Genomic DNA, 20,418 nt, shown 5'->3' with positions numbered 1-20,418 from the left:
ACGGCGGTCACATGACCCTAAAGCTTCTGAAACTCTTAAAGGGCCGGGCGGCGCTGGCGTGAAGGGTTTAAATGTACATATATGAAGTGTGGCCGTTTATTTCCCACAATTGACTGTAAAAAAAGAAAAGTTTGCTTACATATACACTAGTGGCCAGGGGCGGACTGACAACTCATGGGGCCCCTGGGCAATAGGGGATCATGGGGCCCCTGTGTCCTTGCCCAAACTTAAAAAAGCCTATGAAAAAGGTACCAGGGGCATCTCATGGGGCCCTCTACTGACCCCGGGCCCTCGAGCAGTGCCCGAGTTTCCAAATGGTCAGTCCGCCCCTGCTAGTGGCTTTTATTACCTTCCTAATAGGTCACTTGTGACGTAGCGCATTTTTGTAGACAACTGTGCCACTCCTGGAATTATTCCTGGAATTCGTTTTCCAGAACTCTGCGCAGAGTCTTGATCGCGGCGTGCTGGACATCCAGAATGTCTTCAAATCTGATGACATTAAAATCCTTTTAAGGCATTTTTCAATTTTGATAGCCAAAAGTTGAAGGGTGCTAAGTCGGGAATAAGGTGGTTAGTCAAGTTTTGGAATTGATTTCTGCGCCGGGAACCTCCGATCATATACAGGAGCATTGTCGTGGTGGAGAATCAACTTGTCAGGTCAGAGTTCTGGTCTTTTCCTCCAAACAGATATCCGTAACCTTTTCATTTTCCACATTTGCATCCATCCTTTGTGTTTTTGGCAGCCCACTTCTTGGCCTTTTGTGGACATCTTCCCACCCCTCCTTAAACCTGTTATGCCATTCAAAAAAGACTTGATTTCTTCATGGAATGTTCACCATCAGCCTGCTGTAACAGAACTAACGTTTCACTCACACATTTGCCAATTTGATGGTAATCCGCTGCTCCACATTCCTGTCACTCGTTTTCCTCCAACAGTGCAACGCACACACGTGTTCCTTCTACTACTCCGTGAAGGGTCTGCAACCCAGTAGAGTGCAAGTTAGAACACGTTAGAACACGCTCGAGTGCGAAAGGATATGTGATTCGCCTCCATAGTGCCACGCGGCAGGGTATTCTGGGAATTAAATTGTCACATGTTGTACTTATCGGAAGATTTATCTTGAAATAAATGATGTGGCAACAAGGTCTGTTTAACCCAGGGGTGGGCAACGGTGGTCCTCCAGCTGTTGTAGAACTACAAGTCCCATGAGGCATTGAAAAACTGACAGTTACAAGCATGACTCCCAAAGGCAGAGGCATGATGGGACTTGGAGTTCACCAACAGCTGGAGGGCAACAGTTGCCCACCCCTGGTTTAACCAATTCCAGCCAGCCATGCTGGAGGTCAGAAAGGCTCCTTGGCCAGCACCTTGAATGTCCACAGTGAGAGAGAGGTGCTGGTCTGGTGCAGTGCCGTGCGGTTTTGACCAAGTGAGTCACGCTGTAGGCATTGCATGGGTTTGCTGGTCATGTCATCACTGTGATTGGCAGTCGTAGTGATCACATGATTGAGAGCTCATCCCACTGGCTCCCCATAGCTGGAACTGTAGCTGACAGCACGATCACAGTTCCGGGGGCACCAAGTGAGTGCGCTCCCATTACTGAACAGTAGAAACAGCTCTATGCCTAGATGTGGCAGTGTCAGGGTCCTGTCCACGGCAGAAATTCTGGAAGGTCTGGCATTTCTGCCAGTACCCTGCATGGCCGCAGAAGCACGCATCAGCCTCAGTTTGGTGCAAGACGGCCTTTATAAGGAGGCTCATCACTTCCTCATCCTTGCTGGATGATCTCTAGCTCCCCGTGCCTTGTTCCTGTTTCCTGCAATTGTGACCTGTGATTTCCTGATACCGACTCGGCTTGCTCCTGGACCTGTCTACTCTGCTTTACCCCTGATCTGACCTCGGCTGGGCTTACGGATACTCTCTCTCACTCCTCTGTGTATGACCTCGGCTATTCCATCTGACTACGACCGCTCTGATTCCCACCTGGTACCTGACCTTGGCTTGAACTGACTACCCAGTAAACATCTAAATCCCGGAAGGGCTTGCATACCAAGCACAGGCACCTCCTGTCTGCAGACCTATCTCCGTGCACCAGCTGTGCTTCTGAGTGGACCACCAACCAGCACTCCTACAGGCGACTTGTGCAACTTTGGGCCTGACTCCCACTGTCCCACTCTCAGAGAAGTCCGGAACTTAGCTGCAAGGGAAGCCCTCTCTCCATTGGCCTCCATCACCAGGTACGTGATAGGCAGCTTGGGGTTAAAGCCCACCGCCGTGTTTCCACATCTATGTATCCAACTGGCAGTAAGAGGCTAGGCTTGGCTCCTTGTCTCTGTAGGTTCCCGTTCATCCAGGTCATGGTAGAGCTAGTAGAAGTTGGTACATTCAATGAAATAATTTCAAAATTTTTGGCACCTAAAAACACGACTGCTATCTGGTCAAATGTTGATGAACTTCAGTCCCATTCTACTGGACTTGTTCTATAATGTTGAAGACGTGTCCTCGCTTATCTAAGTGGCTTCCTCAGATCCAGCAGCATTTGTTGGGAACATTCCCTACCATGTAAACCCACATGAGTTAGTCGGTCTTCTCGATCCACCCACCATGGAAGGTGTCAAGGAAGATGTTGTGTGTCCTAAAATATGATGGGAGGAGTAAATCTGTGGTGCCACCCTGTTCTAATCCCATAATATAATCCCTAGGGTGGATTAGAAAAAAAAAAAAAATTTGAACATAAGAGAAACACGTCTAGCTACAACCCCAATTCCGAGAAAGTTGGGACGCTGTGTAAAATCTACATAAAAACTAAATGCAATGATTTGCAAATCTCGATATTTTATTAAAAATAGAAAATAGCAAATGTATCAAAGGGGCTGGTCAACTGTGATGATCATAACGGGGGATTTTTATTTCCTGGAAATTGACTGGAGTAACGGCACTGCAGGGACAGTTAAAGGCCAAAAATGTATAAACCTGTTACAAAGCAATTTTATGGTACAAAAAAAAACATAAAAAACAGCGCAAATAAATAAACAACTTAAAAAATATTAAAAATAATACAAAAAAAATCATACAAAGAAAAGTATATGATTGTTAAATAGTCCATCTCCAAAAAAATATAATATGGTGAGTAGAATGAAATTGAAAGTCCTTATTCCAAGACTTTCAATTTTTATACTCACCATATTATATTTTTTGAAGTGGGGCTATTTAACAATCATATATTTTTCTTTGTATGTTTCTTTGTATTATTCATAATATTTTTTTTAAGTTGTTTATTTGCGCTGTTTTTTATGTTTTTTTTTATTAGTGTTGTCACTAAGGAGCAGCAGCATTTATTTGGGAATATTTCACAATTCTTTTTTGGCGCTGGTGATTTTTTGTATAAATTTTATGGTACAGTTCATAGAAGCCCCAACTAGGAATGATGCTCTGCTGGACCTGGTCATCTCAAACCATGCAGAGCTTATTACGAATGTCCATATAAAAGAACATCTGGGTCACCGCTACCCAGATGTTCTTTTATATGGACATTCGTAATAAGCTCTGCATGGTTTGAGATGACCAAGTCCAGCAGAGCATCATTCCTAGTTGGGGCTTCTATGAACTGGACCATAAAATTTATACAAAAAATCACCAGCGCCAAAAAAGAATTGTGAAATATTCCCAAATAAATGCTGCTGCTCCTTAGTGACAACACTAATAAAAAAAACCAAAAAAAATAAAAACTGCGCAAATCATAACATGATTTCATTTAACCACTTGCCTACTGGGCACTTTTACCTTCTTTCTGCCCTTTTTTTTTTAATAGGAATAGTTGTTTTCATCTTCTTTATACTTTGTTACATTTACTATATCCACCTGACCTCCGGAATGTTTCCCCCCCATTTATGACCGAGCCATTTTTTGCTATTGGTCACTGTGCTACTTTAAATTACAATTGCACGGTCATGCAACACTGTACCTATATGAAATTTTTATCATTTTTTTTTCACACAAATAGAGATTTCTTTTGGTGGTATTTAATCACTACTGGGTTTTTTTTTATTTTTTTACTATATCCACCTGACCTCCAGAATGTTCCCCCCCCCCCCTATGACCGGGCCAGTTTTTGCTATTGGTCACTGCGCTGCTTTAAATGACAATTGCGCAGTCATGCAACACTTTACCCATGTGAAATTTTTATCATTTTTTTCACACAAATAGAGATTTCTTTTGTTGGTATTTAACCCCTTCATGCCTGAGGGTAAAACAAATCTAAATGCCTAAGCACAATTCTGCAACGTTGACATGTGATAGTAAAACCGTCCATGTCATCACAACTACTTTGTACATCTGGGTGGATTTTACCGCGTTTTTTTCAGGACAAATTGAGCTTTCATTTGGTGGTAAATGGTAATGGATAGCTCCTAATTTTTTTTTTATTATCAAAGGAAAACTGGCCCAAAATAGTAAAAATAAATAATTTTTTTTAAGTTAGCTGTGTGTTTCTTGTTACGACCATAACCTACCACCAATGAACAACCCAAAATAAATTCTCCAGCTCTTGGCGATCTCAGCGATACCATATGTGTGTATGTTATTTGTTGTTTGTACCCGTAGAACAGCCCAGAAACCATAGTGCGCAGTTTGTTTTTGTCTTTTTTTTTTTTTACCTAAAACACACTGGCATTAACACTAACTGACACCATTTTTTTTCAATCCTGACCTTTGACCTTGATCTTTGACCCTGACCTTGACCAAAACACTAACCCTGGCACTGAACTAGATCAAACCTTGATCTAGCTATTTTTCTTCCTTTCTTTTTTTTTTTTATTTTTTACAAACTTTTTTTTTTTCTATGCCAGGAGTTAGAGAGATACAATGTATCTCTCTTCTCCATTCATAGAGAGAGAAAAAACAAGGGGGCCGGGTTGCACAGTGACTGATCACTGTGATAGCCAATCAGAGGCTATCACAGCGATCACGTGACCGCGCCATTTTTTGCTCTTGGTCACTGCACTACTTTAAATGACAATTGCGCGGTCATGCAACACTGTACCTATATGAAATGTTTATAATTTTTTTTCACACAAATAGAGATTTATTTTGGTGATATTTAATCACTACAATTTTTTTTTTATTTTTTGCGCTATAAATGAAAAAAGTTTGAAAAAAAATGTTTTTTTTCTTTGTTTCTGTTTCTAATGTTTTGCAAATAATCTTTCCACAAAAATTGTGGCCAAAATGTATTCTAATACATGACTTTGGTGAAAATAACCCAAATCAGTGTTTATTATTTAGTTGGTAGGAAATTTATAGAGTCCACAAACTATGGTATATATCTAGAAATTGGTAAATCCTGATGTACGGACGACCGATCTCATTTCTTGAGGCCCAAAAAACGCCAGGACACTACAAATATTGACCGCTTTTCGGCGCGGCTGCCGAACTGATGTTCGACTCGCACATCAAGCCAAGCACTATGGAAAAAGCAGCTTTACTTACCCCATCCTCAGCTCCCTCCAGGCTGTAAGGAGGGGATCATAACCCCTAAAAAAAAAAACGGTAAGCTGAATATTTTACATATTTTATATTTTATTTGTTCTTCGGTTTAGATAAAAGGATCGATGAATAAAAAGTTGGTTCTATGAATGTGGCAAACATCAGCGTGGTTGCAGCAAAACATTGCCGTTCCTATCTCATCATCGCTAGAGATGAGCGAATTATTATTCAAAAATTCGATTCGGCTGATTCGCCGAATTTGAGGAAGAAATTTGATTCGATGCGAATTAATTCGCTACGAATTTAACTTATTAAAAGGGTTTCTAGGCTTCAGAGAGCCTTTAAATTAGTGCAGAACACTGTACCTTTAATTTAAATGCCCTTGGAGATGAGGAAGGAGAAGGAGAAGGAGAAGGATGAGAAGAAGGAGAAGGAGAAGGATGAGAAGAAGGAGAAGGAGAAGGATGAGAAGAAGGAGAAGGAGAAGGATGAGAAGAAGGAGAAGGAGAAGGATGAGAAGGAGAAGGATGAGAAGAAGAAGAAGGAGAAGGATGAGAAGAAGGAGAAGGAGAAGGATGAGAAGAAGGAGAAGGAGAAGGATGAGAAGAAGGAGAAGGATGAGAAGAAGGAGAAGGATGAGAAGAAGAAGAAGGATGAGAAGAAGGATGAGAAGAAGGAGAAGGAAGAGAAGAAGGATGAGAAGAAGGAGAAGGATGAGAAGAAGGAGAAGGAAGAGAAGAAGGATGAGAAGAAGGAGAAGGATGAGAAGAAGGAGAAGGATGAGAAGAAGGAGAAGGATGAGAAGAAGGAGAAGAAGAAGGATGAGAAGAAGGAGAAGGATGAGAAGAAGGAGAAGGATGAGAAGAAGGAGAAGAAGAAGGATGAGAAGAAGGAGAAGGAGAAGGATGAGAAGAAGGAGAAGGAGAAGGATGAGAAGAAGGAGAAGGAGAAGGATGAGAAGAAGGAGAAGGAGAAGGATGAGAAGAAGGAGAAGGAAACAAATAGATACAATGTTTCAACCGCTGTATGGAGGGAATGTCACAGAACTGTCAGAAATAGCGGAGCTCTGCAGATACACTTAGCGGAGCTCTGCAGATACACTTTTTGCCGGCTTGGAATTCTTCTTATTTTCATCCTTCTTCTTCTTCTTCTTCTTCTTCTTCATCCTCATCCTCATCCTCTTCTTCTTTTGAGGATGAGGATGAAGAAGAAGAAGAAGTAGGATGAAAATAAGAAGAATTCCAAGCCGGCAAAAAGTGTATCTGCAGAGCTCCTCTATTCTGCAGATACACTTAGAGGAGCTCTGCAGATACACTTTTTGCCGGCTTGGAATTCTTCTTATTTTCATCCTACTTCTTCTTCTTCTTCTTCTTCTTCATCCTCATCCTCAGAAGAAGAGGATGAGGATGAAGAGGAAGAAGAAGAAGAAGTAGGATGAAAATAAGAAGAATTCCAAGCCGGCAAAAAGTGTATCTGCAGAGTTCCACTATTTCTGACAGTTCTCTGACTTTCACATTTACAGCGGTTGAAACATTGTATCTGTTTCCGAATAAAAACATCTGTATCCTAAATGGAAACAAATAGATACAATGTTTCAACCGCTGTACATGTGAAGGAACTGTCAGAGAACTTCAGAAATAGCGGAGCTCTCTGCAGGGACACTTTTGCCGGCTGATCGGGAAAAATCCGATTCGCGCACCCGAAGTAGGCTAATATTCGGATTTGACGCGAATCGAATTTTTCCTGAAATTCGAATCGAATTCCACTTCGCCTGGTTCGATTCGCTCATCTCTAATCATCGCCATCTAGAACAATGCATTTTTTTTTCCTAATTTAGTTTTAGTTTTTTCTGGAAAAAAAAAACATTATGGCCTGCAGATGGCACTGATAATATGGGAACTGTACATATTCGAGAAAATACTGCATTTTTTTTTCGTCTGACTGTGCTGCTGTTATATACGTAGTAGACATGTGCAGAACCAGAAAAAATTGTTTTTTGTTTCGGATCCATGTGTTAAGTTACTCATTTTGTTTAGTTGCATTCATAACGAAACCCGTTTTGTTTCGGTTATTCGTTTTCAACCAGATTTGAATTTTTCCACTGGATATGAAGTATTCAAATCGAATTCTAATCAAAAATATCAAATCGATCTGAATTATCTGTGAAGAATAGCTTGTTTAAAAATTCGAATTTCAGAAGATGGCTATATTCTTTCTATTTTATTCTATTCTATTCTTTTTTTTTTTTTTTTACTCAATTATTTTCTATTTAATTTTTTTTATTTTTTCTATTCTATTCTTTTATTTTCTATTCTGTTCTATTTCATTTTTTTTCAAATTTGGAACTTCAGTATTTCAGAATCGAAAGATGGCTTTATACTATTTTATTCCATTTGAATCTATTCTTTTATCTGCTATACTTTTATTTTCTATTTTAATCTATTTTTTTATCTCCTATTCTTTTATTTTCTATTTTATTCAATTATTTTATATTCTTTTATTTTTTATTCTGTTCTATTCTTGTCAAAATTTTAATTTTAGAAGACGGCTATATTCTTTGTATTCTGTTCTGTTTTGTTTTTTTTTTGTATTCTTTTCTTTTCTATCCTAGTCCTTTCTTTTCCATACTACTCTATTCTTTTGTTTTTTTATTTTATTCTGATCTATTCTTTTCGAAATTCAAATTTCGGAAGACAGCTATAATCTTTCTATTTTGTTCCATTCTATTCTTTGGGAAATTCAAATTTTTTAATTCAAAAGATAGATATATTCTTTCTGTTTTTTCTATTCTTTTATTTTATTTTCCATTCTATTATTTTCTCTTATATTTCTTTAGAACATAAAAGAATAGATAATAAAGAAATATAAGAGAAAATAATAGAATGGAAAATAAAAGAATAGAAAAAATAGAAAGAATATATCTATCATTTGAATTAAAAACTTTGAATTTCCAATAGAATAGAACATAAAAGAATAGATAATATTCTATTCTTTATGAAATTTGAATTTCGGAAGACGGCTATATTTTTTCTATTCTTTTATTTTTTATTCTATTATTTTCTGTTATATTCTTTTATTATCTATTTTATTCTATTCTATTCTTTTATGTTGTAATCTATTCTGTTGTTTTCGAAATTGAAATTTCAAAAGAAGGCTATATTCTAACACTAATACGCAAATCTTTGAAGGAAATCAGGAATAGTCAGCAATATGTTTACATTCCAAATTGGTTTTCAAATTTGGTTCAAATTCGTCTTAAATTCAGATAATTCGTTATTTCAGATGAAATTTAGTTTATTTTTTTTCCGATTCATTTAAATTTGTTACTATTGTAAATCAGAAATTCGGATACAGCCAAATCTCTGAATAATGAAAATTTCATCCAAATTTCGATTCGGATTGAAACGATCTGCACATGTCTAATACATAGACCCCCGTTAGTCTTTTTGAGTCAGGCATGATGTAAACGTGGGTCAAAAAATTGTCCGATAATCCTTATGTTTATAACGGTTGTGGGTTAGCAGCTCAGACAGCATTGAGCCCAAAGCATCAGCATGACGTTCACGAGTCAGACATTTATGGAGAGTTCAGCAATGCCAGTCTCCATTGTTCTCTTTTGAAAGAATCTCTTGAAGGAAGAAAAAGAAAAAAAAACGCTCAAAGATATGAAACTACAGTTGTGGCCAAAATTATTCAACCCCCAATGCTGTAAAGGGGTTTAGGGACTATAGTGTACATTTGGAATTGTATTCAGAATCAAATCCTACAAGGACGTTGTAACTACCCAAATGCAACTAAAATGACATCAATTGTTTATGTAATACAGTAGTAAATGGTTCTTATGTGGTTTCTTCATTGCCACAATTATTCAACCCCTTAAAGACTACCACTCTGAAGAACAGAGGTTCATACAGGTGCTTTCCATCAGGTATTGAAAACACCTGTGGATGTCACCGAGCAGCAATCAAGCATAATAAGCACCAATTAGGCAGCTTTAAAATGACTGTGATACTCAGCTCCTTCTAGACATTTACTGGTGTGGTTACAAACATGGTGAAGGCAAGAGAATGGTCCAGGAAGACAAGAGAAGAGGTGATTTCTCTTCACAGGAAGGGCAATGGCTATAAGAAGATTGCAAAGATGTTAAACATACCAAGAGACACCTTAGGAAGCATCATTCGCAAATTCAAGGCAAAGGGCACTGTTGAAACGCTACCTGGTCGTGGCAGAAAGAAGATGCTGACTTCGACTGCTGTGCGCTACCTGAAGCGTAGAGTGGAGAGAAGTCCCCGTGTGACTGCTGAGGAACTGAGAAAAGATTTGTCAGATGTGGGTACAGAAGTTTCAGCCCAGACAATAAGACGCACACTGCGTAATGAAGGCCTCCGTGCCAGAACTCCCAGGCGTACCCCCTTGCTGTCTCCAAAGAATAAGAAGAGTCGACTGCAGTATGCCAAAAGCCATGTGGACAAACCACAAAAGTTGTGGGATAGTGTTCTGTGGACTGATGAAACAAAATTAGAACTGTTTGGGCCCATGGATCAACGCTATGTTTGGAGGAGGAAGAACAAGGCCTATGATGAAAAGAACACCTTGCCTACTGTGAAGCATGGTGGAGGGTCAATCATGCTTTGGGGCTGTTTTGCTTCTGCAGGTACAGGGAAGCTTCAGCGTGTGCAAGGTACCATGAATTCTCTTCAGTACCAGGAGATATTGGATGGAAACGTGATGCAGTCCGTCACACACCTGAGGCTTGGGAGACGTTGGACCTTTCAACAGGACAATGATCCCAAGCATACCTCCAAGTCCACTAGAGCATGGTTGCAGAGGAAAGGCTGGAACATTTTGGAGTGGCCATCGCAGTCACCAGACTTAAATCCGATTGAGAACCTCTGGTGGGACTTAAAGAAAGCAGTTGCAGTGCGCAAGCCTAAGAATGTGACTGAACTGGAGGCCTTTGCCCATGAAGAATGGGCGAAGATACCCGTAGATCGCTGCAAGACACTTGTGTCAAGCTATGCTTCACGTTTAAAAGCTGTTATAACTGTAAAAGGATGCTGTACTAAGTACTAAGATTGAATGTCACTTGGGGGTTGAATAAAACTGATAATGCTGTGAGCACAGAAAAGACATTTGTGGTTATTTCATTATAACTGTTATGTTATATTTGTCTGACCTACAAGTGCCTCTTTAATGTAAATGTAAGCAAGATGACTGAATGATCAAAAGCAATGTCAAACTGGCCAAAACACTCAATTTCAGTGGGGGTTGAATAATTTTGGCCACAACTGTATGTACATTTTTATTTACCACGGAGAAGACATTCAGTAAAGATATGCACACAACTGCTTGTATATAACTGTAAAGGCAAAAATATCACTTTGTAGGACCAAAGCCCCACCATCGGTGGTCAGGCAGAGTCTTCTACGATGGGTAGGTTCTGAGATAGTAGAGAGTGAAACAGATCAGAATTTGACATTTCAAAACAAGGACATTCAACTCGTGGGATAGATGACGTGTTAGAAAGCCACCGCATACTGGAGGGATCACTGGGATCCACATTAATTAGGATGGATATCCACAAACCTGACACTGACCGCCCTCATGTAGGACCATCCTCTAACATGTTTCACCCATAGGGCTTAGTGGTAGAGATCAGATAGATGTACTTAATCAAAGCTTTCTCAACCTTTTCAAAACAAAAGAACCTTCAAAATAAATTTATGGTCTCAGGGAAGCCCTGCTAAAAATGACTATATGAACAACTCATGATACATTAATGTGATAGTCAGTGGGAATGCGCCTTACACTTGTGGTCAGTGGGAGGAATGCTCCTTAGACTGGTGATCATTGGGAAGAATGCTCCTTACGCTTGTGGTCATTGGGAGGAATGCTCCTTACGCTTGTGGTCAGTGGGAGGAATGCTCCTTACGCTTGTGGTCATTGGGAAGAATGCTCCTTACACTGGTGGTCATTGGGAAGAATGATCCTTAGACTGGTGGTCATTGGGGAGAATGCCCCTTACACTTGTGGTCATTGGGAAGAATGCTCCTTAGACTGGTGGTCATTGGAAAGAATGCTCCTTACGCTTGTGGTCATTGGGAGGAATGCTCCTTACGCTTGTGGTCATTGAGAAGAATGCTCCTTAGACTGGTGGTCAGTGGGAAGAATGCTCCTTACGCTTGTGGTCAGTGGGAGGAATGCTCCTTACGCTTGTGGTCAGTGGGAGGAATGCTCCTTACGCTTGTGGTCAGTGGGAGGAATGCTCCTTACGCTTGTGGTCATTGGGAAGAATGCTCCTTAGACTGGTGGTCATTGGGAAGAATGCTCCTTAGACTGGTGATCATTGGGAAGAATGCGCCTTACACTTGTCATTGGGAGGAATGCTCCTTACGCTTGTGGTCATTGGGAATAATTACCCCCTTTACAGATTACTAAAAAGACTATGGTGGGAACTTACCTGAGAGGAAGAGATTGCTTAAGTAACCACTAGCAGCCTTTGGAGGAACCCTAGTTGAGAAAACCTGATTTAAATCCAATAGTGCTCAGTTCTAGGTCTCTGATATATCATCTCTCAACTTTCAAGTGGCAGATCTGTACAGGTTCCTTCTCAACAGCTAATATACTCCCTCCCCCCCCCCAAAAAAAAATAAATAAAAAAAATATGCACTGCTCTCTGATATCTTCCCATAAAGTAAGCCCAATAGAGGGTGAAACGCGTCGGTGAGAGGACCTCTGGAGGGTGATGTGACTAAGAAATTAAGTGGAGGATATTGGAGTGTGGTGGAGGGTAAATCTAAAATGTAATGGTTACCATTTGTACCCGATAAAGAACATTTCTTAATGCTTTGCCCAACTTCACTATGATCCCAGTCTAGCCTACCTGTGTCATGTGTTCCCACCGCTGAGTTCAGAGTTCTATGGTGGTCATTTATCATCGAGATGAGGGCATATGACACTTAAATTAAAAAAACAAAACTGCACTGCTCTATAGAAACATTTTCCTTGGATTTTCGGGAATTAGAGTTTCCATCTGCGGATTTGATTTTTACATTGCTTGATTGAAAGAGTCAGTCACAGTAATCCCTTGAATGAACCCATCTTTGCTTTGCTAGTTAGGAGCTATTAGATTAGTTGAGAGTCTTGCTACCTGGTAGCCAATGAAACAATCGGGGACAAAAATCTAGGACTGACATGTCCCGATGAGCATGCCCCTATGAGCTATAGTCAGGGCCACTGATAAGGGGGTACCACTGGTCCTCCGGTATGGGGGAGGGGGGCCTGGCCAGCTGACAAGCAGAAGGAAGGGGAACCTGGACAAGAGGGAGGTGATTGAGTGGCGGGGTGGCACACACCGGAACAACCACCCTGCAGTTCCCCTTTGCAGCAGCTGAAATCTGACTTCTCCTCCACTCCCACTGCTGCAGGGAGGAACTACAGGGGATCTGTTCCAGTAAATGCACCACACCGCCATTTTGATATATTTTGGGGGGCAATCTCTGTCAGGTAGGCAGTATGGAGCCTCGTGGTTTCTAACAGTGTCCCTGGCTATAGTTCTAATGGTGGTATACTATTGGAGGACATCCAGTCCAGCTGTGTGTGCAATTTTTCCAGCTTTGGAGACCACCTTTTAAAATGTTCAGACTATCTTGCTTGTTGGTCTTGCTTCAAAACTGCAACTATGTTTTTGTTTTATTCCAATTTCATGCCTTATTTTAGACCCAGTTATTTCATCACGGGGTCTCTATGATTATCTGTGCAATGCAGGCAGATCAAAGCTGGTGGGAGGAGCCAGCAGGGTGCTGTACAGCACCCAGCCTCAGTACTCCTCTCAAGAGTCCTCAGTCCTGATGCAAGCGGTGGGTAGGCTCTTGGAAGGAGTTATGCAAATATAAAAATGCTTTGATGGGTGGATGTCAGTCTGGAGGAGTGGGCGGTCCTAGGCAGGCTATGTTTGCATAGATAATGGCCACATGTGATGCTGATTTCCCATGACATAAAAACCAATTAAATGAGTGAAAGGGGCGAGCTATGGACAGTCACAATGGGGAGCCAGGAAGATAGGGCAGGCTTGCTGGACCTTCCAATACACACTGTAAGAAGCCCACAGTTAGCAGTGAAAGAAGAGTAAGCAATATTAATTCAGGAGAGGAACCTGTATGACTGAAGTTCAGCTTTAAGTAGCCTGAGGAAGAGTTTGGGTGACAAGTAGTCATGTACATGGGTCAGCAATAATTGGAGGATCTAACCCTTCCTCTTACTCTATCCAACGTAAATCAGAACAAAAGCTTTAGTAGAACTAAAGGAGCTCTTGGAGACTTTCCTCGTGCCTACCTGGCTGCCTACCCATGTGACCGGAGCAACCAACCATATTATTGTTGATGCCATAGATTGCAACCAGGAAAGAAAAATTATGGAAAGGAAAGTATTACATTTTTCATTTTCCTATAGAGCACTGGTCTCCAAATTGCAGTCCAGGAGCAGATGCGGTCCTTTGCTAGCTTTTATCCAGCTCTTGGGGCACTGTTTAATCCACTAATACCAACAATTCCCCCCACTGACACCAATGAAGGGGCAAAGTTCCTCCCAATAACACCAACAATTGAGGCACAATTCCTCCCAATGACGCCAACGATGGGGCACAATTCCTCCCAATAACACCAACGATGGGGCACAATTCCTCAAATGACACCAACAATGGGACACAATTCCTCCCAATGACACCAACAATGGGGTACAATTCCTGCCAATGATTCCAATGATGGGGCACAATTCCTCCCAAATGACACCAATAAAGAGGCCCAATTTCCCCCAATGACACCAACAATGGGGTACAATTCCTGCCAATGATTCCAATGATGGGGCACAGTCCCTCCCAATAACACCAACGATGGGGCACAATTCCTCAAATGACACCAACAATGGGACACAATTCCTCCCAATTACACCAACAATGGGGTACAATTCCTGCCAATGATTCCAATGATGGGGCACAATTCCTCCCAAATGACACCAATAAAGAGGCCCAATTTCCCCCAATGACACCAACAATGGGGTACAATTCCTGCCAATGATTCCAATGATGGGGCACAATTCCTCCCAAATGACACAAACAATGGGGCCCAATTACACAAATGATGAGGCACAATTCTTCCCAATGACACCAACTATGAAACACAATGTCTCCCACTAACACCAAAGAGCATTGTTTTTTCCAACTGACGTTGGGACCTTTTCTATTCCCACCGGCCACAGTCTGTCCCCCCTAAAGTCTGAAGGACAGTAAACTGGCCCTTTGTTTAGAAAGTCTGGAGACCCTTGCTTTTGCGGACGTCTTTAAAGGAATAAAACGATAGAGCTGGCAATTTTAAGTTCCATCTTCACATTTCCATTTCACATAACTAATAAGAGATCCATGAACCAATACCACCAACTGAAGAGCAATGGAAAAGTCCCCGCCTAGACATACTGTTGACGTGACCATTGACTCTTTATGACCATTCCTAAAACATGTTCTTTCTTTGTTTTTGCTACAATCTTTTATTTGTTGCAATTTTTTTTGTTCTTTTGTACCAATTGCTGTAGATTACATTGCTACTAATTCCAATAGAACAGAGAGATATTTAGAATCATAACCAACCAAATATAGCTGAACAAACAACACAGAGAACAAGGAAAATGGTTATATACAGAAGTAGAACTAAAGGCAAAACTTTCTTTATTTTGGATAGAGTATATGAAGGTTATAACCCCCACGGCCCGGGACAAGGGGTGGGTCAGAGGAGCAGCTGCCCTGAGCACAGCAGAGCAAGGGGGCAGAGAATGAATGCAGGGTGGTACACCCATTCTACAACATGCATTAGCAGTGGTGGAGGGGGCACAGTTCTAAATCTTTGCTCTGGGGGCTGGCTGAACCTGTCCCAGTCAGGGGCGGACTGACAACTCATGGGGCCCCCGGGCAGTAGGGGATCATGGGGCCCCTGTGTCCTCGCCCACACTCAAACCACACCCAAAAAAGCCTATGAAATGTACTAGGGGCATCTCATGGGGCCCCCTACTGACCCTGGGCCCAAATGCGCAAATGGTCAGTCCGCCCCTGGTCCCGGTCCTGATAACCTCTGTCAGTTTTTTTTATTTGGGGAGATTACTCTTCACTTCCCGTCCCATAGCCAAAATAAGAAGTGAGAGGAAATCCCTCCAAAGTTAGGGAATTCCTGCTTGTTACGAGGGGATTTCCCCTCTATTCCTTTTTTGGTAACAACCCCAAATTTGGGATTTTCTTTCACTTTACAGGTCTCCAGGACAGATAAAGAGGATGAATCTCCTTAACAGGGACACAGATGGCAATGAAAACCTGATGAGTATTCTAATCCCTTTCCACTCTATCCAAAACAAGCAAAAGCTTTGCCTTGAAGGGATACCTAAATAAAACAGTCTAGAAGAGGTATAATGAGAGGACTGTGGACCACATGGTCATTCGCTGCATTTGCCATCTCCATTCGTGAAAAAAATTGCATATTGCCATTAAATGGTCCACTCTAATATTTGTAATTCTGTTTGATAAAATGTAATAACCACAATCTATAGCAACAACCTCAAAGTAAGAATTGCAGAAAACAAAAATGATAAAAAAAACTAACAAAATGTAAAAACAAAGTAGTAAATAAAGTAATACTTGTTATTTTGTTTCAAAAAAATGTCCAGCACTTTCCATATACAACCTCCAGAATGAAAGGGTCGAGATTTTTCAGGGTTTTTTTTTTTTTTTGTTCTATCCTGCAATATTGTTCGACTTAAAGTGATGGTGTTTCATTTGTGTCGTCAATTCTAAAAAAAAATAAGAAGTCATCCTTCCTGAGTGGTCACTTCACCGTCATCTAAGGACAGTTTCTGCAAGCTCTCCTCGGGGCCGTCAGACTCGTCACGGCTGCTTTCAAGATTCTCAGGTCCCTCGTAGCAGCCCGAGTCTCGGGGAAGGTGAGCATTTTGATCTGCTAAAGATGTCCCGGTCACCTCTTCTGATTCGCTGGTGGCTGCAACATAGCAATCGTGAAATCATTCATTAGCTTCAACCTTTCATGATGGGCAAGTTTTTTTTTTTGTCCTACTCCCGTCAGGTAAAATCTGGTTACTGCACACCCAATGCCGCCTAATGCTTTGTGTGCATGGTCGTTGACAGGGGCAGACTGACAAATCATGGGGCCCCCGGGCAATAGGGGATCATGGGGCCCCTGTATCCTTGCCCAAACTCAAAAAAGCCTATGAAAAAGGTACCAGGGGAATCTCATGGGGCCCCCTACTGACCCCGGGCCCTCGGTTTCCAAATGGTCAGCCCGCCTCTGGTCGTTGAAGATCTGCACACACAATGAAAAGGGCCCCTTGTGCTGCTGGTTGGTCTGTTAGTTGAAGTCCAAAGTCCTCTGACCCCTAGCCTCCCTTCCCCCCGTGCATACCCCCACAGCCGTAATTTTTTGGTGCATCGTGGGTTATTACAAACGTTGGACCTGTGACAGGCACTCATCAAGAGTGTCGACTTTGCTCGCCCTTTCACCGATGCTTTTTTTGGTGAAGGGGTACCCTATACTCATTCACATGGGGAGGGGTAGGATCTGCGGCCCCCCCTTGTTAAAAGGGGCTTTAAAACTCTGAAAATCCCACCTGCCCACAGACCCCAACAACCACCACCTAGGGTTGTGGGGAAAAGGCCCCCCTACACCAAATCATTCCCCACATGTTGAGGGCATGTGGCCTGATATGGTTCAGGAGGCGGTTGGGGGGGTGTTGCACTAACTGACAGCTGATGAGCCATTTGTTGTTAAGGACATGGTGGCCAGCTTGCCAGCCTGCTCCTTAACAACCAGCTATTCACTGGTTGTTAGGGATGCTGGCAGCCCCCCATTAAGAGAAAGGTAAAATAATGCTGGAAACTGGCAGCTCTTAGCAACAGTTAGCAGAGTTTTGGAGGGTTCAAACACTATTTGCTTCTAGAGACAGAAAAAAGCTGCTGCTTGGAGCGTTTTTTTTTTTAAGCTAGTGTGCACAGAGCCACCAAGTGGATAAAGTAATATAATGTCAGATGAAGGCTACATGATGGATGTCCAATAGAGGATCAGAGTGAGGGCTTAGCATCCAATGCTATGAACAAGAGGGTAGAGAGTTGGCCTTATCAGTGTACCGCTGACCCTTCGCTGTCCAATCACTGGCTGAGGTGGATCCCATGAAAAACCCAAACATTTAGGTATGAGACATATACAGTATATTACGTGTACAACCCCCTATCATTTCCCACAATGCAGTGCTACGTGTTCATGGGACAATTCTCCAGGTCCTAGTGCTATGCCACGGGTGGGTTTCTAGCCCTTTAGAAAGGCTTTATTTGTATAATATTTTTGAGGGGGGCATCCAGTGGTGCATCATGGAAACAGGGACCCCAGCATCGGATGCATTTACTTGCTTTCAGCTCCTTAAAGAGTCACTTTAATTGTGACAAGGAAAATGGTTCCACCATCCTGGCTATGAAGTGCAGTAGGGTTGGGAGGAACCCAAAAAACAGCTGGACAGAATCACAATTTTAAATTTTTTAGGTGAAGCAGTCAGCATGTATTCATTTTAGTGGTGTATTTAACCACTTATTGGAAGTTCAGCTTGTAGATAGGGGTAGTTTGGGGTACTTCCTCCAACCTGAAGGTGGCACCATGCAGTTTCTTTGGATTGACAGAAGCCCAACAGAGAGAAAATGTCTCCTAGTTTGGCTCCAGGTGACCATCTTGGGGAGGTCAGTGATCCTAGTGGATATTGAAGTACCACGAGATCTAGACGGCCCTCTAAATATTGGGGTCAACATAATTTGGCGTGCCTGCAGTGAGGCAGTAGGTAGGTATAGAACCCCGTCGGTTAGGAAAAGCACAGGTGCAAGAGTAGGGAGAAGTTCCAGATGAGTGACAGTGAGTTTATCTGTATGAGTGAGGAACTGAGCAGTTACTTACTGTCATAATCCAGCAGGACTTCAGCAGCGGTCAGCAGTTTAACAGTGTGTTGAGGGTCTGTGATGTTCAATTCCAGCAGATGGCTCTCAGTCAGGTCCTTAAAGTCCTCTATTGTCTGATAACCATTCAGCATGAGGGTGGCGATGTGTTCCTGGAAACAAGCGGGTGGTTAAAATTTTTTAACTCATTTAGGCATGGGAGGGGCTTAACTATTGATGGATGAGCGCTATAACTCCAGATTACATTAAAACTTTCATAACTAGATAAAAGAAACAACGTATCTACTGTACCTTCCATAACCTTTTCCTTCTAAAACTGTGAAAAAGGTGCTCTTTAATCAGAATATATCGATAAATAAAGGGTAAGGTCTAACCTGCATGTTGATACGATCAAGCAGCTCCTTCAGTGTCTTGGGTTGTGATTTTTTGCTCCTCCGATGTGTCCGGACTTTTTTGGGGGTCTCTGTTTCCTGGGGTAGGATTTCTACGTAGATGAACTTGAATGACCCCACCTTGTTATTCAACATGCCCGTCCAGGTTCCGACTGGAGGTTTCTCGATGATGTTGATGATGTCTCCTACCTGAAAGCAAACAGAAAATGGGAATCTTCAGAGGTTCAAGAAAACTATTTTGAGTTACAGGATCAGTCCATCTAAAAGTGATACTTTAGAGATAGGTGGAGCCTGGTGGACATGGGCTTCTGACATGCTTTGGAAACTCCAAAAGTGAGATCTCCACACCATAATCTCTCTGCCCAGCTCTGTTGCTACCCACCTTTTTGTGTTCTAGCTCCTACAGTTACTGTATATTATCCATAACAGCCTTTCTCAACCAGGGTGCCCAGGCACCCTGGGGTGCCTTGAAGGTTCTTCAGGGGTGCCTTGTCAAAATGTTTAAAAATTGACCAAAACTTATATATACAAGCCAGCAGGTGGAACAAACCTTCCTTTTCATTACACTAAGCCACAGGTTTTCATTGTGCACCATTATGACCTTATAGCCACCGGCGTCCTTACAACAAATGACATCAGTTGATAAGGAGGATGTCAGTTGCTTGCACAGCATCCTAGTTTGACCCCCCCCTGCCCCTCTCCATCAGTGCTGGAGTCACATTAGCTCAGTAATGGATAAAAACTGAGGGAGAAGAGAAACACTGGAACACTAGTCAGTACCAGTGTGCAAAGGTGTGTTTGCTTTGGAAGAATAAATCACCTCTAATGTTAGGTGTCCTACATGTGTAGATGTTGCTAGAATAGTTTTTCACATTTTAGAATGGGGTGCCTCGGGACTGTCCATAATTTTAAAGGGTGCCTTGACTGTAAGGAGGTTGAGAAACACTGATCCATAAGAATGCACACATAAGTAGAGAGATATACTGTATATCTGCCAATGGATGAGTCAACTTGCCCCTGCAGACCTCCGGAAGTGACGTCAATGAACTCTTTATAATCCTCTAATGCGATGATCCAATAGATGTGTGGTGAATGCCATCTGCTATGGCATCCATCTGTCCTAACGGATGGCCAAGTGATATTATTATTATTATTATTATTATACAGTATTTATAAAACGCCAATAGTTCGCTCAGCGCTGTACATTACAAAGGGGGACAGAACATGTGACAGAACAATACCAATACAATGCAAAACATGAGGGGATTGAGGGCCCTGCTCTTTCGAGCTTTCTAGGAGGGAGGGGATGGTGGTACAGGAGGAGATAGCTGTGGGGGATGGAGTGGTAGGAAGAGTGGAGGAGGTCGGCAGGTTAGGAGGGGGTGGGGTAGGCTTCCCTGAAGAGATGGGTTTTCAGGGTGCGCCGAGAGGAGAGTAGGTAATAATCTGATGGGTTGGGGCAGGGAGTTCCAGAGGATGGGTGACACCCTGGAGAAGTCCTGGAGGCGGGCATGGGAGGAGGAGACCAGGGAACTAGAGAGAAGGAGGTCTTGTGA

The 20,418-nt window shown here is 42.1% G+C and overlaps 1 protein-coding gene across 1 annotated transcript; it reads right to left on the bottom strand.

Moving 5' to 3' along the window:
- Window positions 1–10,776: 10,776 nt before the first annotated feature.
- Window positions 10,777–19,051, bottom strand: LOC149433994 (SAM and SH3 domain-containing protein 3-like; the record flags this gene model as incomplete). The annotated part of the gene is made up of 3 exons (XM_089664248.1): window positions 10,777–16,518; window positions 18,472–18,622; window positions 18,845–19,051. Coding segments are annotated over 3 exons (546 nt in total), but the record flags the coding sequence as incomplete, so codon positions are not given.
- Window positions 19,052–20,418: the final 1,367 nt, after the last annotated feature.

The sequence above is a fragment of the Staurois parvus genome, unplaced genomic scaffold (genome assembly GCF_062004578.1).
Source record: "Staurois parvus isolate SC_StPar_1 unplaced genomic scaffold, SC_StPar_1.0 ptg001867l, whole genome shotgun sequence".
Classification (NCBI taxonomy): Eukaryota; Metazoa; Chordata; class Amphibia; order Anura; family Ranidae; genus Staurois; species Staurois parvus.
The sequence above is the reverse complement of the archived record's forward strand: the minus strand, read 5'-3'. Positions and strand labels throughout refer to the sequence as shown.